The sequence below is a fragment of the Acinonyx jubatus genome, chromosome X, assembly GCF_027475565.1.
Source record: "Acinonyx jubatus isolate Ajub_Pintada_27869175 chromosome X, VMU_Ajub_asm_v1.0, whole genome shotgun sequence".
Lineage (NCBI taxonomy): Eukaryota > Metazoa > Chordata > Mammalia > Carnivora > Felidae > Acinonyx > Acinonyx jubatus.
This window is the reverse complement of record NC_069389.1, coordinates 36,877,349-36,900,526: the sequence shown is the minus strand read 5'-3', so window position 1 is coordinate 36,900,526 and position 23,178 is coordinate 36,877,349. Positions and strand designations below refer to the sequence as shown.

At 42.1% G+C, this 23,178-nt stretch overlaps 1 protein-coding gene across 1 annotated transcript; it reads left to right on the top strand.

Annotated features, from left to right (window-relative positions):
- Nucleotides 1-4,728: 4,728 nt before the first annotated feature.
- Nucleotides 4,729-5,481, top strand: PPP1R2C (PPP1R2C family member C). The gene is made up of 2 exons (XM_015069736.3): nucleotides 4,729-4,824; nucleotides 4,915-5,481. Exons 1-2 carry the CDS (start codon nucleotides 4,729-4,731, stop codon nucleotides 5,479-5,481), a joined length of 663 nt encoding a protein of 220 aa, XP_014925222.3.
- Nucleotides 5,482-23,178: the final 17,697 nt, after the last annotated feature.

Genomic DNA, 23,178 nt, shown 5'->3' with positions numbered 1-23,178 from the left:
CTTTCAGGAGTTCCATCTAAGCCAGAGCAATACTGTCTGGAATCTAACTTTATAATGTTTATATATGAAAAGAACTTGATGAAACCATGTTCTATTTTATCAATATGCTCCTTCCCTGAACTTGCAGAGTCAAGAGTAAGAAGAGGAACCCCTTTTCATTTTCCTATGACACATCTTAGGGTCCTTTAGGGGGCAGGAAGAACACTTCTCTACTATAAACTCTTCAGCCAGTCCCTACAAAGCCTGTTTTCTGCTATCTTTGACTTTATTTATTTATTTATTTATTTATTTATTTATTTATTTATTTTGTATAACTCTTGGCAGACATTCCCACTGATGACTTTTCACTTAACATTCCCAAACTAGGTTATCCCCTTGGGGGTGGGGGGCTAAGTTGATGTTTACTATGTGACATCACAAATCTTCAGTGATGTCCTGTTTCCTTTGTGACCTACTGTCAGTGAGTGTGGTTGTCAATCACTACAGTAGAAAATCTCAAAACAAGTGACCACTGAGAAAACCAACACTTGGGCTAACCGAACACTCATGCTTTGAGCAATAACTCACTTTTGTGGTGGTTTTCAACTTGGTCTCCCTCCTCAGGTTCCGTGATGCCTTAGGAACCACCTCTGGGAGGCCAAGTGATAATGACTCCAGGGTCCCCACTTCACTCAGACAGACCAACTCCATTGCTTCCTAGCTCCAATTTCATCGGTGGCTCTTCTGGAGTTCTATGTAATATTTCCTTTGGAAAGAGAAAATAAAAGCTTTACAGCTTTAAAACTTATAACGGGAAAGATAGAAAGTCATTGCCTCCCTTAACCCCTCTAGATCTGCCCATATTGTCAGACTCTTCCTTTCAAAAGATTTTTGTACACTCTCCTCAGTTCATTCATCACTTTATGGAAATATGGGCAAGTGCCAGAGTATGGATAGGCGTGAATTATGTGTTAGGTGTGGGGGAACTGAAGATAACATGCACAATCCTTGTCTTAGTCTGGGTTCTGCCTGTGAAAGCGGAGGTGGAGAGCCTTTCATTTAGGACTGTGAGCCCAGGGAGCAGGACAGCAGGAGGACGCTGCACTCTGGATTCCTCCAACACATGGAGGGAACCCAACAAGAGGACGCATCAACACATGGGCCCTCCATGTGTTGGAGGAATCCAGAGTGCTAGAGAATTAATGCCCCTCCCCACTCCCTTACTAGTGTTTTCTGCAAATCTCTTCCCAAGTATAGACCACTGGCACTTGAATCCTTGTCTCAGGGTCAGCTTGTAAGGGAACACAATCTAAGATAGGGATATTTACTAGAATGTCAGAAATCTGGGTTTGGAATACAAGAGAGAGAGAGAGAGAGAAATTGGGCAAGAAACATACATTCAAAACCAAGTAGAACTTCTATTTTCATACCACACAGTAGCTAACATAATTCTCCAAGTAGTATGAACCATTCTTGGATAAACTGATGCATGACTTCAGATACTACGTGGCTGAACTAGTATTAATCTCCACTTCCGGAAGCACAATTGGTCCCCAAGTAACCAACTGCCTTCTCAAAATTTTACTAATCTCTCACGAATGGCACCCAGTGGAACATCTGGGATACCTTCTTTGTTGATGGGAAGTCTTGGTTTCTTAGGTGTTCCCACCTTTAGTTGAGAATTTCTTTGTTCCCGGCCTGGTTCTCCTTTTGAACCAACCCCCGTACTTACGGCACTTGGAGAAGTCTCCATAGAAAAGAGGTGATTTTCAGCCGAAGAAACAAAGCTGTGGAGTCATCTCCTGCCACAATTAACAAGCAGTGCTCTGTAGAATACTCTGATCCTGTGCAAATATCAGAGGGTTCAAATGAATTTCAAATATCAGTATTATAGTTTAATGTATTTGAAAACTGTGATGAAAGAACAGCATGGATATTTAGATGTAGTCATCAAATATTAACCCATTGAGGCGGTGCCTGGAAGGCTCAGTCAGGTAAGTGTCTGACTCTTGATCTCAGCTCTAGTCATGATCTCACACTTTGGGAGTTCGAACCCCTCTTTGGGCTCGTCGTGATCTCACAGTTTGGGAGTTCGAACCCTTCGTTGGGCCCTGCACTGACAGGGCAGAACCTGCGTGGGATTCTCTCTCTCCCTCTCTCAGCCCCTCCCCCCTCCGCACATGCACACACACACTCTCTCTCAAAATAAATTAATAAACTTTAAAAACCAAACCAAACTAAGAAACCACATTTACTTATTGAGAACCACTGAAATACCATTTCACCTTTTGTGTATTTGAAATGAAGGTTCTGCTATTGGAAATACAGCGGAGGGTCACTAAATATTTATTGAAAGGACTTTCTAGGCCTGTTATTAAATTTCATATAATGTATTACTAACTGGAAAAGTTTTAGTTAACCCTGGAGTGTGTGTGTGTGTGCGCGCGCGCGTGTGCACGTTGGAGTCTCAGACATACCTGCTCCGCTCTTGTCCCAGGGCAATAGCAAGCGAATGGCGTAAAGAAAGAGGAATATTGGAAAGACTGCTGATCTTTTCTAACTCTGAAGCTTGTGGTAGTGTTGCAGAGATTGAGAATTTTTAGTTTGATGACCAGAAGTCAAAACTTGGATTTCTCTTAAGGAGATTTTCATTAAGCAGCTAATTAGCAAACGGTAGGTGCAATCTGTCGTGCCCGGTGGTTTCGCTCTTTAAACAATCGTGTCTGTGGCCCATGTAATAGGTCACAATTGCTGTGCTCCTGCCCCAGCAAGAGCTGCCACTGTGCTACTGAAACATGAATTTCAGAAAACGCCAAGAACTACCGGATCGCTGACTCATTATATATTGAGCAGCTCGTATATTCAGATCACAGTATGTGGGGGTGGGTGCTGTGTACAGATAAAAGCAGGATCCCAGTGCAATGGAATCAGCGTCTCCCTTAACATCCTGTTTACGGTTAAACATGCACAGGCCAACTGTGCCTGCCATCCAGGAGGACAAATCACATTTGTGTAGCTCTGTGCTGCCTTTCAGTTAGGCTTTTTAAAAGGGTAGCCTGCAGTATTTCTGCATAATGAAGGTTGTTTTTTCTTCCTCTCACATACCAGAGGGTTTTCCTATAGCCTTGAATATCAGCTTTTGAATCCCTGAAAGCCCTCACCACGTAATACAGCTTTTTTGTTTTTTTTTCCCAAAGAGTATGGTATCAGGAAATGTCTTTTTCTGAGATGAATAACACAGTTTTAAAGTGATCGCAGAGTTCCTAAAGTTAGCAGGACTTTGGAGAATACAGGACAACTTGAACTCGGAGGTGCTCAAGGCCCCTGTAAAAGTTTTATGGTTCTTTCATGCTTTTGCTTTTGTGTTTCGAAAATGCGGAGAGACCTTGAGGGAGAGAAGAGGAAGCAAAATGTTATCAGAAGGAAAGAAAAAAATCTTGTGACCGCTACCTGGAGGGGGGAATGTGAAACTGGGTCTTAATTTCCTTTTCGTTTTCTGGAAGAATGTCACCGCATGTGAAACAGGAGGCCTGCAAGGGACAAAACATTCCAAAGTCACTCGCATAACAGCCCCCAAATTCCACATATGGGTTTTTTTTTTCCTTTTTTTCCACATGACTGGTTAGACAAATTGTTAATGACTTGGAGTCCTCTTTTCTGTATTCACACATCTCATTCTTTCAGTTTCCCATTACCCCTCATTTATCATACACTCAATAAATATTTTTGTGATACCTACTATGTGCCAGGTACAGCATCATGTTGGCAAGATACAAAGCTGGAGATAATGGTGAGCAAAACAGACATCTTCCTTACTCTCTTGGAGGTGACCATCTAGTGTGTCTACAGATAATATAATCACAACAAGTGCCAAGGGGCATGAGAAACCAGGAGAGCAGAGGAAGGTCAGTGTGCCCTCGGGCTCAGGAAACAGGGCTGTAGAAAGCAATAATGATTGAGCTGAAAACTGAAGGGTCATTCCAGGCTGCGGGAAGAACCTAGAAAAAGCCCGTGGGGCAAAAAGGAAGGTGAAAGGAATGGAAAGGCCAGAATTGAAAGCTGGAGGCAGGGTGGGGGAGAATTTAGGGGAAGAATGTTCCAGATGTATGTCCGAGTTCAGAGAGCTGCTTTTTTTTTTTTGGCCTCTTCTGGATTTTGGCCTTTGTGTTACAGAAAATGGGCAGCTGTTAAAGGGTTTGAAAGAGAGACGTGACAAGATTTGACAGGCGTTTTTGAAGGACTGCTCTCGGTAGAGGGTGGATAAGAGGCAGGACCGCGGCAGGAAGGGTTTTGGGAGGTGGAGCGCAGTTCAAAGGCTGTGCCTATAGGCCCGACGAGAGATGGCGGTGACTTGAAAGAGGGTGGTGGCTGGATTGGAGGGTGAAGCACCCAGGAGGATGCCACGTTTCCCTGTTAGTCTAACTGGCTGGATATTGGGGCCATTTCCCAAGAGGTGGAGAAGGAAACCAAGAGCAAGTGTCCTGTGCGCGTGTGTTTGCGTAAGTAAGTAGGTAGGGGAGAGGGAAGTGTGCATGGTAACCGAAGGAGCAGAATGTAATCATCTTCTAGCACCTACAGTTCCAATCTTTCCAACCAAGGTAGTGACTGCAATTTTTGACAGGGACCCAAGGTAAGACCTACATTTTACAGAGCCTCCCGTACACAGACAGGCTACATAGAAATTCACAAAATAGTGCTTCCCTGTTTCATGTGCAATGCGGGAATATTTCCTATATTACTCTTTATAAAATGAAACCCAGCGTGGGCCGTAAGGCTGTGACGGCGGCCATGATGGCGGCCATGATGGTGGTGGTCACTTCTGTGGCGTGGTCTGCAATGCCATTTGTGATGTTGGGTTGGGGTGAAGCTCATAGGGCGTTGGGACCTTCATCCAGAACAGAGTACTCTGCGGCTTCAGCCTGGGTGCACGGGTAGGTTCTTCGCTCCCCCACCAGCGTGACAGCCTTCAGTGCTTCCCGCCGGCCCATCAAGGGGATTTTGAAGAACAAACGTTCCACTGTTTCTTCGGTGGTGGTCTCCATGCAGCAGTCCAGAGGGGTCATTCCGGAGGTACAAAGAAAAAAGACCCAAAAGTGGGACCAACTGAACATCTTGGCGACATCCCTTCCCGCATACAGAAACTATGACTTCATGAAGATAAACGAACCCAGCAGTCACCATCTCGGCCGGGCAGATGATGAAGACCTCGTGAATGATCCTGAAAGCAAAGAAGCCATGACACCGGACATTTCAGCTAAGAAACCAGCCGCCACTGATACCTCCGAGTTCATCCGTCAGGTGGGGGAGCCTGAAAATGATGGAGCACACGGCAATAGGATCTTTCTCAATAGGCGCGTAAAGCAACAGAAGTTCACACTGAAAAGGAAGCTGCATTACAACAAAGGCCTGAACATCAAGGTCTCTAGAAAAATTATCTCGAAAGACTTCCTATACGACGACGATGAAGAAACTCCGCCTAGTAACCACCAGCACTGCCGCTGAAGACTCACATGAAGGATCGACAACTGATGAACCTCAAACCCACTCATACCACGCCTAGACAACACCTGCTCCACAACACACGCTCATTTGCCACATACAACCTCAGTTACCTTCTACCGTGCCGCCGCTGCCTTGGAACTCCTGCTGTAACACCGAAACACTCGTCACTTACATTGTACCTCGGTAATTAAATTGTAACTGTAGGGAATAATACCCTACCTGCAAAATGACTGCCTGATATTTTTGTGCACGGTTCTTTGTGGCATCAGTCCAAAACCATCTTTTATACAAATAGTGGTTACTGTATACACTATATAGCTTGATAGATGTTAAAGACGACTAATTTGTGTTCACTTGTACATGTGCTAGCTTTCTTCTTTTTTTTTCTTTTCCACATCCTACCTTTTCTAGAAAACGTTTTGTTACAAAATCAAAATGCAATTGCTATGGTACGTGACATAGTCTGATGAATATTCAGGCTGGAAAACACTTCTCTTTAGGGGGGAGGAGGATATATTTTAAGACTTATTGTTCCATTTCCTTAACTTAATACCCTTACACTTTCTCTTAGTTTTCTTTTGGTGTGTACAAGGAAATGGCAACTTTTTTTTCTCAAAAAAAAAATAATAATTCCTTTTCATTAGTTATTAGATTAAAATTGTGCCAATGCCTATCGGGACTGTGTCTTGTACACTAGGTGGGCAGATTTGATGTCAAGATTTTTAAAAATCCCATGTTACTTCAGTACTGTCCCCCAACTGCCTTTAACCTCAACCCTTTCCACAATCCTCGTGGCACCTACACACAACCCTTTATGGAGTATCATAGATTCTCTAGACATTGGCAACCCTTCCTTCTCTCAAATATTTTAACATTTGTTGAAACAGGGTTATTTCTATTTTGATCACTGTGACCTATTCAGTCTTCCAATGTGCAGACAAGTAGGAAATAAAATTCAGCTGCCAAGTGTCTACATCTTTTGGTTTACAGCTTGCTAAATAATTGGTATTATTAGTTGACCATGTGACCTAATTAGCTTTTAGGAAACTGAGATTTTACTTTTATGACAAAGTCCTTTGCAACCAGTAACATGATTATAGCTCCGGGACAGGAGTAAGCCCAGAGGTGTTTTCTGTATTTCCTTTTTTTTTTTTTTTTTAATTTAGAATTTTACTGAGATAGTTGTAGGTGCACAGTCAATTGTGAGATATGATACAGAGAGATCCTGAGTTCTCTTTACCCAGCTAACTCTTTTAGGGTTACTGGACCCAACTGCAGTGTGGGAGGAGGGGCTTCCCACACAATAAGCAATTGTGACACTACCTGAAGATAGCATCTGATTCCACAGGTTAAAGGTGCACTCCTACTGCCACTTGAGACATGAGTCACTACCCTAGGCCATCACCTTTGCTTCTGACTGACCAGCTACAGATTGGGGGGTTCCAACGACAAAGAACTTAGGTTTGATTAATTCGCTAGAGCAGCTCACAGAACTCAGATAAACAGTTACATTTAGCAGTTTATTAAAGGATGTGGATCAATAACCAGATGAAGAGATACATGGGGGGGGGGTGTCCTGAACAAAGGACTTTCTGTTTTCATGGAGCTTGGAGCCCAGCTCAGTGGCACGTGAGAGCATTCTGGTTCCCCAAGCATGAAAGCTCTCCAAAAACAAGGACCGAAAAACCCCTATCTTCTTGGGTTGTTATGGGGGCTTTATTGCATAACATCAGGACTGACTAACTCATTGACCATTGGCTAATCCAACCTTTGACCCCTCCCCTCCCTGTAAGTCAGGGGGTGGGACTGAAAGTTCCAACCCTCTATTCAGACTTGGTTCCCCTGGCAATCAGCCTTTGTCCTTGCATGGGGTCCAAAGGTCACCTTCCTTAACAAGATACCCATTTCACCTTTATGGCTTTGAAGTGTTTTCAGGAACTGTGGAGGAAGTCCAAATGTATCTGAGAAATAAACTTTGGGTTATTTGAATGAGCAAATATATATTTCTTATAAATCATTATATCCCAGTAACATATGGCAAAACTATAGTACAATGCTGCAACCCGGATATTGACATTCATACGCTCAAGCTACGGAACATTCCATCACCACAAGGATCCCTCATGTTGCCCTTTTATAGCCACATCTGTTCTCCATTTCTATAATTTTGTCATTTCAAGAATGTTCTATAAATGAAATCATACAGTATATAACCTTTTGGGGATGTACCACACTTTGTTTATCCATTCATCCATTGAAGGACTTCTGGAGTGGTTCCAGGTTTTGGATCACAAAAGAAACTGCTGTGAATGTTCATGCGCAGGTTTTTGTGTGAACATAAGTTTTCACTTTTCTGGGATAAATGCCCAGGAGTGCACTTGCTGGCTCGTATGGTAGTCGCAGTTTCTCAAGAAGCTACCAAACTGTTTTCCAGAGCGGCTGTGCCATTTTACATTCCCACCAGCATAAAGGAGCATTCCGGTTTCTCTGCATCCTTACCAACATTTGGTATTATCACTATTTTTAAGCCATTTTTATAAAAGTAGCCTGATGTCTCAATTTACATTTCACTAATGCCTAATGCGGTTGCACATCTTTTCATGTTCTTATTTGCAATCTGTATATCCTCTTCTGTGAAATGTCTTTCGCCCATTTTCTAGTTTGATTGTTTTCACTGTTGAGTTTTGAGAGTTCTTTGATTTGCAAATCTTTCCTATAATCTGTAGCTTATTTTGTCCTCTTATGGAGACTTTTGCTCTGCAAAAGTTTTTAGTTTTGATGTGGTTCAATTTATCAGTTTTTCCTTTGATGCATGGTGCCATTGGTACCCTAGTCAGATGTGAGCCAGAAAGGTGTTTGTTTTTTTTTTTTTTTTTTTTTTTGCAAATTGTCATTTCTTAATTAAGTGACATGGTCTTGAGCTGTATAGAAAATGGACTCTTATGGGGCGCTTGGGTGGCTCAGTCAGTTAAGTGTCCTACTTCTGCTCAAGTCATGCATGATCTCACAGTTCGTGAGTTAGAGCCCCACATGGGGCTCTTTGCTGACAGCTTGGAGCCTGGGGCCTGCTTTGGATTCTGTGTCTCCCTCTCCCTTACCCCTCCAGTGCTTGCTCTCTATGTGTGTGTCTCTTTCTCTCAAAAATAAATAAACATAAGAAAGAAAGAAAGAAAGAAAGAAAGAAAGAAAGAAAGAAAGAAAATGGGGGCACCTGGGTGGCTCACTGAATTAGGCATCCGGCTTCAGCCCAGGTCATGATCATGGGCTTCCTGGGTTCGAGCCCCTCATCGGGCTCTGTGCTGACAGCTCAGAGCCTGGAGCCTGCTTCGGATACTGTGTCTCCCTCTCTCTCTGCCCCTTGCTCACTCCGTCTCTCTGTCTCCCAAAAATAAATAAACATTAAAAACATTTTTTTTAATTAAAAAAATAAAAAGAAAATCGACTCTTATTATTTAAGTTAGATTTTTCCTTTGGAGAAAGGAATCTGAGAATGTTCAGTTCCAGGCTCAACTCTTTATCAATATCATTTCCTCTCCTTAACTCTTCTGATGTCAGCCTTTGTTTACTCATTTTTCAGTCTGAGATTCAGCAGGGCTGGTAATTTAAAACCTGGGACATGTAATGGAGCAAAATGGATAGTTAAATAAGAGTAACTTCTACTTGAAGGTTAAAGCAATTACATGTCCCCTAGACTTGGAAATTGTTTACGTTTTTTTCCCTCTACATTAGTACACTGAGTAACATGTAATAAGGCACAATAATATGAAAAGAATGATAGCCAAGAGCCACTCACTTGGTTCCTTTAAATTGCAACCTGTAATCTGACAAACACTGAACTCAAAGGATCTTGATATTTTCAGTTAAAGGATTCTGTTCTTCTTTGTGTGCAAATATCACTTGGGAATACCATCATAGGTGCTTATCAGCCATTCACACCTTAGAATAAATGAAGACCGTGGTATCAAGTATTCCTTGGGAAGGGAATGGGTCAGAATCAGGGGTCATTATACAGACAAAAGGAGAGAAAGAGGTAGCCATAGTGAGGGATTGGAAAGGGAGGGGAGGAAAAAAATGAGAAAAAAGGAATCAAGGATTAAGTTCACCAGCTCTAAAAGTTCTGACTGGTTCTCAATGAATCATTAACTCTCTGAACTGTTATAAAAAGGACACAAAATCTTACTGAAGGGGCAATGAGGAAAAGGATAGTTCTCTTTTCTGCTGAACCCAATAATTGTATCAATACTACTACCAGTACTCTGACTAATGATTGCCATTTATTCAGTATATGTGATGTGTTGTTCACTGCGGTAGGGCTTCAAAAACATTGTCTCCTTCAATTATGACAATAATCCTTTGAAATAGTATTGTTTTCCCCATTTTTTGAGGTAATTTAAAATAAAGGAAATTTGGGGGCACCTGGGTGGCTTAGTTGGTTAAGCAGTCTCACTGTTGATCTCAGCTCAGGTCTTGGTCTCAGGGTTGTGAGTTTGAATCCCGCATTGGGCTCCACCTTAGGCTATTTAAATAAAATAAATAAAATAAAATAAACATAAAAATAAATACAAAATAAAGGAAATTATGTAACTTGTCCAAATCCACAGCTGCTAAATGATGGAATCAAGATTTAAGCCCAGGCCTGGCTTACTCAGGCATAGTCTCCTTCCCACTATACAACACTGGCTTTATTCAGGTCCTTAATGGGGACTGAAGGCTTCTTCCTGCCTGCTCCCTAAGCACACGTGTCTACCTTGATAATGCAGCAGGGGCTGCTTTCATGTACAGCTGTAAAGTGGGAGTGGTCGAAGGAGAATGTTCTCCAATCTGGGAGCTGCCCCCTCTTCCCCGCCCCCACACTGCCTGAACCCCAGGTCCTTGTGCTACTCCCTCCCACTCTTTGCTCTGAGTCGGTGTTCAGCAAAGAACCCGAGACATTCACTCAAAGATGCCACTGGATGGATGTAGTGTATGTATCAATTGCACGTTCCACAAGTGAACAAACCTTTACCAAGCATGGCCATGTGTCAGGGGCAGTAGCCAGTGCTCAGGAGAAAAAGATGAATGAAACACAGCCTCTGCCCCCCAAGGAGGTCTGAGTCAAGTGGGGAAGACCTGTATGGTTCTGAAATGATCATTTATGATGTCTTCCAGGAAAGAGGGTGCTTGTATTAAAAGAGGGACAAGACATAATGACTTGAAAGCCAGTAAGTGGTTTCCAGATGCCCGAAGGGTGAGCACCAGCCTTCAGAAGAGGTGTTGTCTTCTGAGTTCCTTCTGTCTGGACGTGAGGACAGAGGGAGTCTAGCCCTCAGAAGGGATTAGTGGAAAGCCATAGAAGGATTCACAAGTGGGGAGGTAAACAGAGATGAGATCATTGGAGGGAATAACAAATGGTTCTGCGTTGAGAGCAGGGCATCGACTTGGAGAATCCTTTACCTCAAGATGATGCTCAGAGTTCTGTTGTCTTATTTGCATGAGGAAATGTAGATGCTTCGTCTCAGAAGTGAAACAGATTATGTAAAATCTGAACTATAAGCCATGCTTCCTTTTGTTGGATGGTGCTTTCTGGAGCTCTGTTGTCCTCTTCTGGAACATTGGGGCCCGTTGTTGAAACCCGGGGTCAGGGCGAGTGCTCGTTTGAGAAGTGCATATCCCTATACTTTTAATCCCCCGCACCTAGACTGATGGGGAGGAAGCACAGAGAAGCTCAGGGGAGTAGCAGGAAGACAGTCATGTGAGGCTGGAGCAAAGCAGAAAGGAAGGAGAGAGGGAAGAAAAAAGGAGATGGAGAGCCAAGTTTTGTTGGGAAATGTTTGGAAAGAAATGACAGCACTCAAGACCATAAACTTCTTGGATTTTTCTAAGGTGTTAAAATTGTGTGTCCCTTTCTTGGGTTCTTAAGGCAATTTCTGTTTATAAGTGGGATATGAGTCCTGCCACTCCTGTGCCACCCTGGCGACACATCGAGTCTTTGGAGCACCTTAGCTTGAGACTGGTGAGTGGCAGCAAAATGAGGTGCCTGGGAAGGACAGAGATTCAGGGGTGAGAGGAGTGGGAGATGATAATCGTGTGTAGGGCCACACCACCCAGGAGCCACTTCTGTCGTTTGTCATCAAACACCCTCCTCCGCCCCACACCCTATCCTCTGGCCACACTTCGATTGACAGGATTACTGGGGAGAAATGTGGGCAAGGAGAGGGATGAAGGGTGGAGCATCCCAAACCCAGATTGGTGGAGGAATACAACTGGAATTTTTTTCGATAAGAAACTTGATCCACTTAGCGGTACCATTTCCAAATGGGGAAATTCAGCCCATAAGCAACGGTCGCAGCACGCGGTACTCGTCCGGGTGGGGAGCAGCAGAGGCTGAGCTGTCTGCTAATGTCCACACTGGTTGGGCTTGAGTGGCTGAAGCTGCATATGCAGCGGCTTTCGGAGGACTTAAGGATGCAGGTTGCGGAAAGTCTGGGGACAGCTGAAAATTGCAGGTGTGTGTCTGTGCGTGTGTGTGTGTGCGTGTGTGTGTGTGTGTGCGCACGCGTGCACGTGTGTGGGCAGGGGGGAAAGCTGCCGTAGGCATTCTTCCTCACCAGGATAAACACAGTTCTCTAGTACAAGGTTATACATTATTAGCTCCTAAAAAATATAAAGAATTGTTTTTATCATCGTGTAGGCTGAGCATTTTTGCATCACTGAACCTGACTATGCGTGTTGGATACTAATATCTTATTCTTTCAAGAAGACTTTTTTTCCTCTTCCTTTTTTTTTCCTGTTTTAAAGTAGACTCTTTGAAAGGTGCATATGAACCCGGTTTCCATAGCAATTGCAAGCATCAGTGATAACCCAGAGCTTCTAAGTTATAATACACAGGCTACCCTATTAATGAGTTTCAAGCTGCATTTCCATGACACAACAGCTCAGCCGCTGATAGATAAGGTCAGACCCCATCTCCAAACTTTAAATTAAATCAGGAGAGATCAAAATGCAACAGAAGGAGTGTCCTTTTGGAAAGTGTGCTGTTAAAAAAAAAAAAATATGTTCTTTGTGGAGGCAAAACAGTTGCTTTTGTGGTTTGTAATGCCCAGATGGAAAAATCCTAAAACAGATACAGCTTCTTCTGGGATATTAATGGCATGTTGTCATTTCCTTATGCTATTTGTGAGTGAGTTTTTTCCTGTGGTAGCTCCGACTCGAAGAAAGCACATAATCCTTTGCTCCAGGAAGAACCGATGTGATGGTTAATTCTTGCCAGGTCTGGAATAACACTAGTTCAATTATAATATATTAAGTTGTTTATTCAGGCACTAAATGCTGAGACCCAGAGCTTGTCTTCAAGAAGCTGCCAGATCAGTGGAGAGCTCGGCCTTGTCACCAGACCCTTTCTCTACTGTGCCGGAGTGCTATACAGAGGCACTTAAGGGGCATTGTCCAAGGTCTTGAAACACCTTTCTGTGGAGTTTAGTTTGAGGATAAAAACTTGCAGAAGAAATGGAATTTCTTTTTTTTTTAATTCTTTTTTTAACATTTATTTATTTTTGAGACAGAGAGAGACAGAGCATGAACGGGGGAGGGTCAGAGAGAGGGAGACACAGAATGTGAAACAGGCTCCAGGCTCTGAGCTGTCAGCACAGAGCCCGATGCGGGGCTCGAACTCACAGACTGTGAGATCATGACCTGAGCCGAAGTCGGCCGCTCAACCGATTGAGCCACCCAGGCGCCCCAGAAATGGAATTTCTGAATGAAGAGGGGCAGGCCCTGGAAGATTGGCATTCCCGATGCAGAAAAGAAGCAATGCCAGGGCGCCTGGGTGGCTCAGTTGGTGAAGCGACTGACTCTTGATTTCGCTCAGGTCATGATCTCATGGTCATGAGATCAACCCCCATGTCAGGGAGCCTAAGTGCAGAGCCTGCTTAGGATTCTCTCTCTCCCTTTCTCTCTGCCACTCCCCTGTTCTCTCTCTCTCTCTCTCTCTCAAAAATAAATAAATAAACTTAAAAAAAAAAAGAGGTTATGTGGCTTTTTCAGGGCTCTGCAAGGTGTCCTTTTCCAGGGCAGGTGAGGGATTAAAGAGACAAGAAAGGTTCTGGAAGGATTCACGTACCACACAAAGGCAAAGGACCCTCTAACATGTTTAGCAGGAGAGCAACGTAGTCAGACTCTTATTTTTGAAAGACCCCATGGCCACACAGTAAGGTCTGGAATGGAACAGGGTGGGGAGGACAGAGATGGGGACAGGAGCACAGACGTGACATTGGTCTCAGAAAGGGAATGATTGTATTGTTCAAATGCTGAATCTCTCACCTTTCACTCATAGCCAGGTCAGAGCCCTCTCTACACTAGCGCCACGCAGTGTGGTCCCTAGACTGGCGCCATGAGCATCACCTGGAAGCTGCTTAAAAATGCAAATTCTCGAGGTGCCTGGGCAGCTCAGTCAGTTAAGCGTCTGCTTCTTTATCTCAGCTCAGGTCTCGATCTCAGGGTCATGAGTTCAAGCCCAGAGTTGGGCCTTAAGCTGCGTGTGAAGCCTACTTAAATAATAATAATGATAATAATAATAATAATAATAATAATAATGCAAAATTCTCAGGGCCAGCCCCAGACTTCCTGAGTCAGCATCTCTGGGACTGGTGCCAGCCACTGGTGCTTTAACAAGCTTCCCAGGGGATTGTTATGGACTGTCAAGTTTAAGAACCACTCCTCTACAATACAGCTTTTTAATTAGCTGAGCTCAACTCTGTGGGACAGCCCTTACTGTTACTGTGTGTGTGTATGTGTGTGTGTGTGTATGTCTGTGTGTGTGTGTGTGTCAGACCTCACAGTTACTGTGTGTGTGTGTGTGTGTGTGTGTGTGTGTGATGTATATACAATTTTGCAGAAATTCATCACACTGAATGGCAGGACTGTGCACAGGTTTGCCAAGAAACTTCCACAGGTATCCTGCCTGATTCAGACCACAGCCAAACTCAGACCACTGTCCCTACCTGTCCTCCTGCTATTCTTTGTCTAGTCCTTCCTCCTCATCCTCCCGTACACCACATCCTCACCCACCAACCCACACACACATTCAGTCACTGTTGCCGTGGGCATTCCTGCTGCCGCTACAGGGTCCCAAGACTTTCCCACATCTCCATCTCTGCCTGGGCTGTTCCTTTTGCCCAGAATACATGTCTCCCTGTGTTTTTTTTTTTTTAAGTGTATTTATTTATGTTGAGAGTGACAGAGAGCAAGTGGGGGAGGGGTGAGAGAAAGGGAGACCGAGGATCTAAAGTGGGCTCCGTGCTCGCCAACCGTGAGATCATGACCCGAGCTGAAGTTAGACACTTAACCAACTGAGCCACCCAGGCCTCCCTGTCTTCCTGTTTTCACGGCATGTTTCACTCAGTCTTCCACATTTAGTGCAAACCACACCTCAAACTCCTGAGTCAGAATAGTGGGTGCCTGCCTTGGGGGAGGTAGAAGAGTCTAGTAATTGACAATAGCAGATTTAGAGTCCGAAAGATCTGGATGTGTACCCGGGCTCCACCATGTATTAGCTGAGTCATCTGAGGCAAAGCTTGTCGCCTCTTTGAGTCGAGTTTCCTCACAATCCAATGAAGACAATAATAAATAATACCTTCCATTCCCAGTAGTTGGAATGATTAAATGAAAAAATACTAGTAAAACCCATGGCCTCTAGTAACTATTCAATACATGCTATTGAATGGTTCTTATTCGATATTTGAAACTACTCAAATCAATATTGAATATACATTCAAAAATACCATTTTTCTTACGTGCACACATCTTTCTCTACACCTGCTAAAGTGCTGATCATTTCTGTAACAGTGTCAGATATTTCTGAACGTATCTCTTGTCTCCAACTGGACCACGGGCCTCTTGGAGACAGGAACTGTGGCCACGCTCAGATACAGCTTGTTACCTGAGGCCCCTCAAGCTTTGGGGCCATGAGCTGTGAGGGGCACCAGTGAAGACAGAGTGAAATGCTCCCACAAGGCAAGCCCTGAGTGGCCGCTGCTTCAAGTAACCTTCTCTTTGAAGACGTCTTTGGTGTCTTCATCACCAGGAGTAGGAGATGAAATGAGAGGGCAGGAAGCAGGCTTTAGATGTAAAGCCAGGTATACATTTTAATTTTAAAATGCATTAAGACTTTGGGGCGCCTGGGTGGCTGAGTCGGTTAAGCATTCAACTCTCAATTTCCCCTCAGGTCATGATCTCTACGTTCGTAGAATCAAGCCCCGCATGGGGCTCACAGCGCAGAGCCCGCTTGGGACTCTCTCTCTCCCTCTCTCTCTCTGCCCCTCCCCTGCTCGTCCTTTCTCTCTCAAAATAAATAAGTAAACTTTAAAATAAATGAATGAATAAATAAATAAAATTCATTGAAACTTCGAGAACAGTTTCAAGTTTATGAAATAAAGGAATTAATTCTGTCTTATGAATCCAAGCCAAAGGTAAGAACCACATTCAGTTACTTACAGTAACACACAGCACTTTATATTCTCAGAATGTTTTTTTTTTCTTCAGAAGTCTCTTTATTAGCTACTATGGACTTTGATAGCAGCGTACAATGTTTAGAGCTGGAAGGGGCCTTAAAGACCCTTTGTTCCAACTCCCTCACCTTAGAGGTAAAATTCTCTGTCTCATAAGCAGCAGAGACCAAAAGATCACCCAGGGCTTATGAAGCCAAGGGGAGGCCATGTTTGTATATAGCCACACCATCTCCTCTTTTATATATGGGGAATATAAATTGAAGACAGATTGAAATGTGTTTTCAAATTGATTTGGGGGCTGTTCTTATATTTAGAACTCAGAAAAGACTTCAGGGAGCATCTGTCCTTTCCTAGAAAACCTCACCACAGACCAGCACCTGACACCCTCTCTGGCTGACGCTGTGCCTTTTCTAGCTGTGTGAGGAGGTACCTTCCTCCTCTGGGGGTGCCTGAGCAGAAAAACAATGCAGAAAAACAAGAAAGATCAGTGGTGCACTCGGGACAACCCACTACGTCTAAATTTCCTATCTTCTCTGAGTGACGGAAGAAGAGGTGCTCATGGTCCCCTTCTGCTTTGTCTCCTTGGCTTCCTCATATGTGAGATGCAAAACTACTGATGTCGTGGGGTTGTGAGGACTTATGAAATAACACACGAAGAGGGCTTAGAACAGTGCCAGACATCATTGCCTGTACTTAATATATATATTTATCTTTTAACGTTTACTTATTTGAGAGAGAGAGAGAGAGAGAGAGAGAGAGGATGCACAAGCAGGGGAAGGACAGAGAGTGAGAGTGAGAATCCCAAGCAGGCTCTGCGATGTCAGCACAGAACCTGATGCGGGGCTTGAACCCACGAACTGTGAGATCCTGATCTTAGCCCAAATCAAGAGAGACGCTTAACCAACTGAGCCACCCAGGCACCCCTATTTAATATTCTTTTTGATATTGTTAGCACTGTCTTGGAGCTCTCCATGGGGCTACGGGATCAATCACAACCTGGCATTGAACAAGGGAAAACTCTGCTGCTCACAGGTAGGCAGGACATATCACAGGAGCCAGCATACTCTTCACATCACAGACTAGGCTTGGTTCTTGAACGGAGACCTGGTTCACCATTATCGGACCTTGTGGCGAACACTGTGATATCCCATGCAGATCCCCTTTAGCATTAGAGCTGCTGAGAGTGCTCTCTACAGACAGCCCTCCACTGTCAGCCCACTCTTCTCCAGGACAGGCTCAGCTGAAAAGAAACACTTGGCTCAAGATCACAGCTCCTTCCTGAGGTGGCCCAAAACCAATGACTGATCAGTGTAGGGTTCTAATGGGCCTGTTCATTTGGACCCAACTCGGGACAACTCTGAAAGGCAATCCCAGCTTCAACACTCCCTGTGGAGCTGGCCAAGACTTAGCCCTGAGACTTCATCACAGATGGGCTTCTCCTTCAGCCCAGTCTCTCGTCCTTCCCCTCCCCAAACCTGGTGTTGTTCCCAAGAGCCCCTCTAATAACTCCCCAAGTCTGCTTCCTAGGAAAACCAACCTGTGACAGACCTCTAACACTAGAAGTGCTGAGCTGAGGGACGCCTAGGTGGCTCAGTTGGTTGAGAGTCTGAGTCTTGATTTCGTGATTTTGGCTCAGGTCATGATCTAGCAGTTGTGGGATTGAGCCTCGTGTCAGGCTCTGTGCTAAGTGTGGGGCCTGCTTGGGATTTTCTCCCTCTCCCTCTGTCCCTACTCATGTGTACAGTCTCTCTTTCTCTCTCTCTCTCAAAAAAAATGCAGAGCTGAGAATGATAAACATCTCTGTCCAGTCGTCAGAAATGAGTCATCTATACCATCTACAGCTGGCTGCAGTGTCAGAGATACGTGTGGTCACTGACTTTTTCTTGGCAAGGTGGCGTGCAAAGCTAGTAACGAAGGCACAAAGAGAGAAATAAACAAGGGTTGGAACACCTGCCTTAAGCATTGCCACACTTAGGGATTGGTTTGACAGGATCCCCTTGTCCCCAACTCTTGGCATAGAAGCTTTAATCAGCCTATTGTTCAGGTCCTGCAAGACCCCCAAATCTCATTTTATCTATCCACAGTGTATTGGGGATTTCTGGCCTGTTGGTTTATCAGACTCTGATCAGGAGTGAACCCCTGTGTGGACACCGATTCATGACAATCTCAAGTCCAACCAACAACAAATAAATACCAGCTACATTCTTAAAAATCCATCCAACATACCCAAAATGTGGATGGTCATGCCATCTGTTAGAAAATACATGCAAGTTATCATCATGGGGTGGAAGCTCCTCCATGTTACCTTTGGAATTCACTAAAGGTTTGTCATAGTTTGAGTGCTATCTGTAGTTATGGGGTATCAACTCCAAGATTCTAATCTGTGCCCTTCTGGTGCCCTGTGATAAAGAAGAAAGAAATTATATTTTAATTTTCTGTCTGCTTTTTCTATTCCTAAAAATTATCTCCTGTCTGACATTGGGTTGCTACTGCCAATATCAGAGAGATTACTATCTATGTTCTCTTCAAGGATTTTTTATGATTCCAGGTCTCACATTTAGGTCCTTACTCTATTTTGACTTTATGTTTGTATGTGGTCCAGCTTCATTCTTTTGCATGTGGCTATTCAATTTTCACATTTTCCCAACATTCTTTGTTGAAAAGACTGTCTTTTTTCCATTGGATATTCATTCCTCCTTGATGAAGATTAATTGACCATATCATTGTGGGTTCGTTTCTGGGTTTTCTATTCTGTTTCATTTATCTATGTGTCTATTTTTGTGCCAGCACCATACTGCTTTGGTTATGACAACTTTGTAATATAACTTGAAACCCAGAATTGTGATGTCTCCAGCTTTTGTTTTCTTTTTTCTTAATGTTGATGTAGTCCCAATAGTTTATTTTTGCTTTTATTTCCCTTGCCCCAGGAGACATATCTAGTAAACAGATGGGAATATAAACAGGTTGGGATACCTCCAGGATTATTAATGGTATTGCATGAAAATAAGTAAGTAATGCTAAATAGCATGTGCATTACTTTTATTCTTCTCCATCATATGCTACTGTTTTCTTCCTGCCACAGACAAAACATACAGATGGCCAACAGACACATGAAAGATACATGAAACAAAATAGTATATTATTGTGTAAAGACAGACAAAACAATATTGACATTTGACTTTCATTATATTTCATTATGTTGTCATTCGTTATATTTCATTATACTGCCTACTTATTCAATTCAGAAGGAATGTGTGCAAACAGTCTGAAGTGTGTAAGTGTCATGCAAGCAGGAGAAAAAAATTGTAAAAAGACAAATAGCAAAACCAAAGGAATTATAGAATCTATATCCTAACTGTCATTTCAGGATCAGAAATAAGAGTAACCACTAGCGGTACATAATATGCGCATTGGCAGGTTCTTGACCATCTGGGACTCGAACCATTTTGTTTGTTTAAACATTTACCCTCCATGTATTGATATGCTGGTAGTTCAGCTCATCTGAAAAAGTCCATACAATAAGTCTCATCACTGTAAGTTGCTTGTCTCGAGAGGACCCAAGAATGTGTAAGTGAGTACGTAGATTTTGGTATTATCACTAATGCCTCTTTGTTTAAGTAACTTTAATCAAATATCCTTGAACTTGAAATGTTACATAAATTTTGTTTATATTGCATTGGGAATGCGAAAATGAATGATCCGGTCCATGTTCTCAAGGAGCTCCTTTAACTGGGGCAAATGTTTGCTTAATAACTGCAACACGTTGTGACAAAGGTTTAATAGGCAAGTGTTGAGAAAGCACAAAGGATATTGAATGTCTATTTTAAATAGATTCCCCCTCTTCTATCCATAGAATCTGCATAGCGCCACATTTTTGGTTAGTGGCTAAGGAGAGGGAAGAGAATTTTATGATCATGCTTAGCTTTAATCTTTAATCTTCTAGCATGTTGAAACAATATGGTGTATAAGAAATAATTTGAATTTGGAGTCAGAGCACATGAATTTGTATCCAGGATCTGTATCTTATTAACTGAGTCTAAGAGTGACTTGACTAATGCCACATAGTTTTGCCATATGTAAAAGGGAGTAAGAGACAATTATGGAGAAAATAATACCACCACCAACAACAACAATAGCTAATATTTCTTGAGCACTTATTATGTGCCAGGCCCTGTTCTTGTTTACAGGTATTCTAATTTCATGACCCTTTGAGGGAATTACCACTATTAATCTAAATTTACAGAGAAGAAAATTGGGCACAAGAAAAGTTAAGTCGTTTGTAGAAGATGGAGGTAGTTTTCACAAGTTCACTGGTGACTCCAAGACTAGAAACAAACCAGTCTAATTGTCTTCACAACTATGTAGCAGCTAGTGTAACCTGGTATATACCTACCTTAAAGGCTTGTGATGAGAGGCTCAACTGAGATATATGTAAATACTTTGTAAACTATGAACTTTGTCAACACGTGCCTACAGATTTTAGTTGTGCAGTATGTGTAGTTTAATAACAATTAACATTTGCATACAATTATTAAATTTAGATCATGTATAATTTAGTAATAGAGCATGTATGCCAACCAGCATTTTAATATTTAGAATGCCAAGGGAACTTCTGGAAACAGAATTTGAAAGATAGAACTACTACATAAAAATTAGCATAAATAGCCTGACTTCTTTCTATGATTCTCTTTCCCTTGGAGCAGACTTCAGTCGAATGAAGTTTATCTAAAATTCATTCAGCCTCCTTCAGGATGGCAGACTACGCTTTTTCTTTCCCACCCTCACTGAAATGACAGTAAAGAAGTATAAAAGGGAATACATCTATAATAGAACTAAAAAGGGGATAAAGGGCCATGGATTGACCAGAGATTTTGATAAATTTCTGAAAGACTGAAAACATAAGGGGTTATTTTGACAGATGAAATAGTGGTGGATGCAAAGCTCACAACACAGAAGGGGGAGAGGTCGCTGAACAGCCTCTGAAGGTGGGGGGATTCTGAGCTAAAAGCTGTCAGGTACAAAGAGTTGGATTGCAAAGTGGGGTAGAATTCATAATGATTAACAGAAATACTAGTCAAAATAGTCAATATTGACTAGTCAATATAGTCAAAAATAGCTATAACAGGTACTCCACTCCCCTCACCCCCATGTAGGAGGACTACCTCTACTTTCGAATAGGAGAATGACTTTATAAAGAAATTGAAAGGTCTGGAGTCCTATTGTGGTTCTGGGGTGCCCTACAGGAAAAGTTTCTTAGTTTTAACTACAGAGAAGATCTTCAGCCTGCCTCCCTTATTTCTGTCCTTCACCCCCCGAAATAAAGCTCCCTCATGAATGATATGCCTTCCCTCTCAGGTGAAGACAGATCTACATAGCTCCAGAGGGAAATTAATATCAACTGTTTTCTAAAAATCAACCTGTTCCCATATTTCTAAGTTCAAATGTACAACTAAAGATTGCATGGCATTTGAAGAAACCAAAAACTCATGATAGAGGAACCCAATGTAATAATTTTTTTGCTTATTTATTTATTTTGAGGGAGACTGAGAGAGAGCATGCATGCGTGTGCACATACTGGGGAGGGGCAGAGAGAGAGGGAGAGAGAGAGAATCCCAAGCAGGCTCTGCACTATCAGCACAGAAATCACGAGTTGGATTCTCGTGATGAGAATGACTGAGCCACCCAGGTGACCCCTTAATGTAATAATTTTTATTTTTATTTATTTTATTTTTATTTTTTTATTATTATTATTTTTAATGTAATAATTTTTAAAAGATCCCAGAGGAAAAAGGAATTCAGGGAATATAAGATAAGGCTGAAAGAAAAAAAAAGCTTTAACTGAAAGTTAAGAAGAAAGCTATTTAAAACCCTCAGGGAGATTCGAGAAAATGTTGCATGCATAATATAAGAATAAGGTGTTATAAAAAGCAGCATGCAAAGGAAAGCATTCTTGAAAATTAAAAATATTTATTAAATACACTTGAGAAAAGAGAGAAAATAAAAAGAAAATTAAGAGATACAGAAGATCACATGTAGGGAGTTGAGTATCTATCTAATCAGAGTTCCAGGAAGATAGAGCAAGAAAATGCAGGGAAGGAAATAACCAAAGAAATAATAGAAGAAAACTTCCCAGAGTTTAATAAAATCATATGTTCAACTGTAAAGAGCTCAATAAATGTCTAACAGAATAAGTACAGAAAAGCTCACACTGAGACACATAATTAAAATTTTATAATAATAGTGATAAAGACACAATCCTAGAAGATTCTGGGGGTCAGTGGGAGATGGAAAAAGAAACCAAAATGATACATGACTTTACAAACACCACATTCTAGAAGACAATGGGTCAATGTCTCAAACTTCTGAAGAAACGGTTTTTTTCAACATGCTATTTTATACCCCAGAAAACTTTGAACAAAGTCAAGAAGCCAAATAAAGACATTTCAGACAGGTAAGGATTGAGGAAGTTTAATAACTACACATACTTCTGAAAAAAATAAAGTTACTTGAGAATGTAGTTCAGCAAAACCAAAAATAGAAGGAATCCAAGAATGAGAAAAACATGGAAGACTTGAGAGCCAAGAAACAGTGCAATGCAAAGAAATTCCAAGATGACAATTATACAGCAAAGCTTCTAAGGCAACAGGTCAGTATTAAACACAGGCATATGAAGTTCCTATAAAAATGTCTTTAAGCAAAGTGGGTCATCTTGGTGATTAGGTGAAAACATATGCTCTATTTAATAACAAGGGAAAAAAACCATAGGCAATTAAAAAGCCCAAAGGGGAAAAACTGACCAAAAGAACACGGTCAAAGTAAGAAAGCAAAATAAAATATGATGTAAACTTTGCCAAGTGAGGTAGAGAAGACAGAGGACAGAAAATTTGAGGGTGTTTTGGAGGGAGGGAGGGTCTATGACATAATAATGTTCGAACAAGGGTTGGTACATTCTCTTTTATCTAAAATGCTAGAAACTAAATGTCCACTAGATAGGAATACACTGCGAGTAACTGTACTCATAGACATTGATGGTGTTTCAAAGAAGTGATGTATAATAAAATAAATTTAACACTAAAGTCACTTGAATATAATTTAGTCTTTGATGATGCAGAATAAAGTCTAAGATCATTCATTGATCAAAGATCATGATTCTGAAAGTCTTGTTTTGATAAGGCACAAGAAGTATTGGGTAATTTATCTGCAGGTTAAAAAG

What these genes read in the sequence shown, in the direction of transcription:
- PPP1R2C (XM_015069736.3), top strand. Translation starts at nt 4,729, where the DNA reads ATGAAACCCAGCGTGGGCCGTAAGGCTGTGACGGCGGCCATGATGGCG. An exon ending in CGTGGTCTGCAATGCCATTT is followed by an intron (nt 4,825 to 4,914) that starts GTGATGTTGGGT and finishes GTGCACGGGTAG; the next exon opens with GTTCTTCGCTCCCCCACCAG.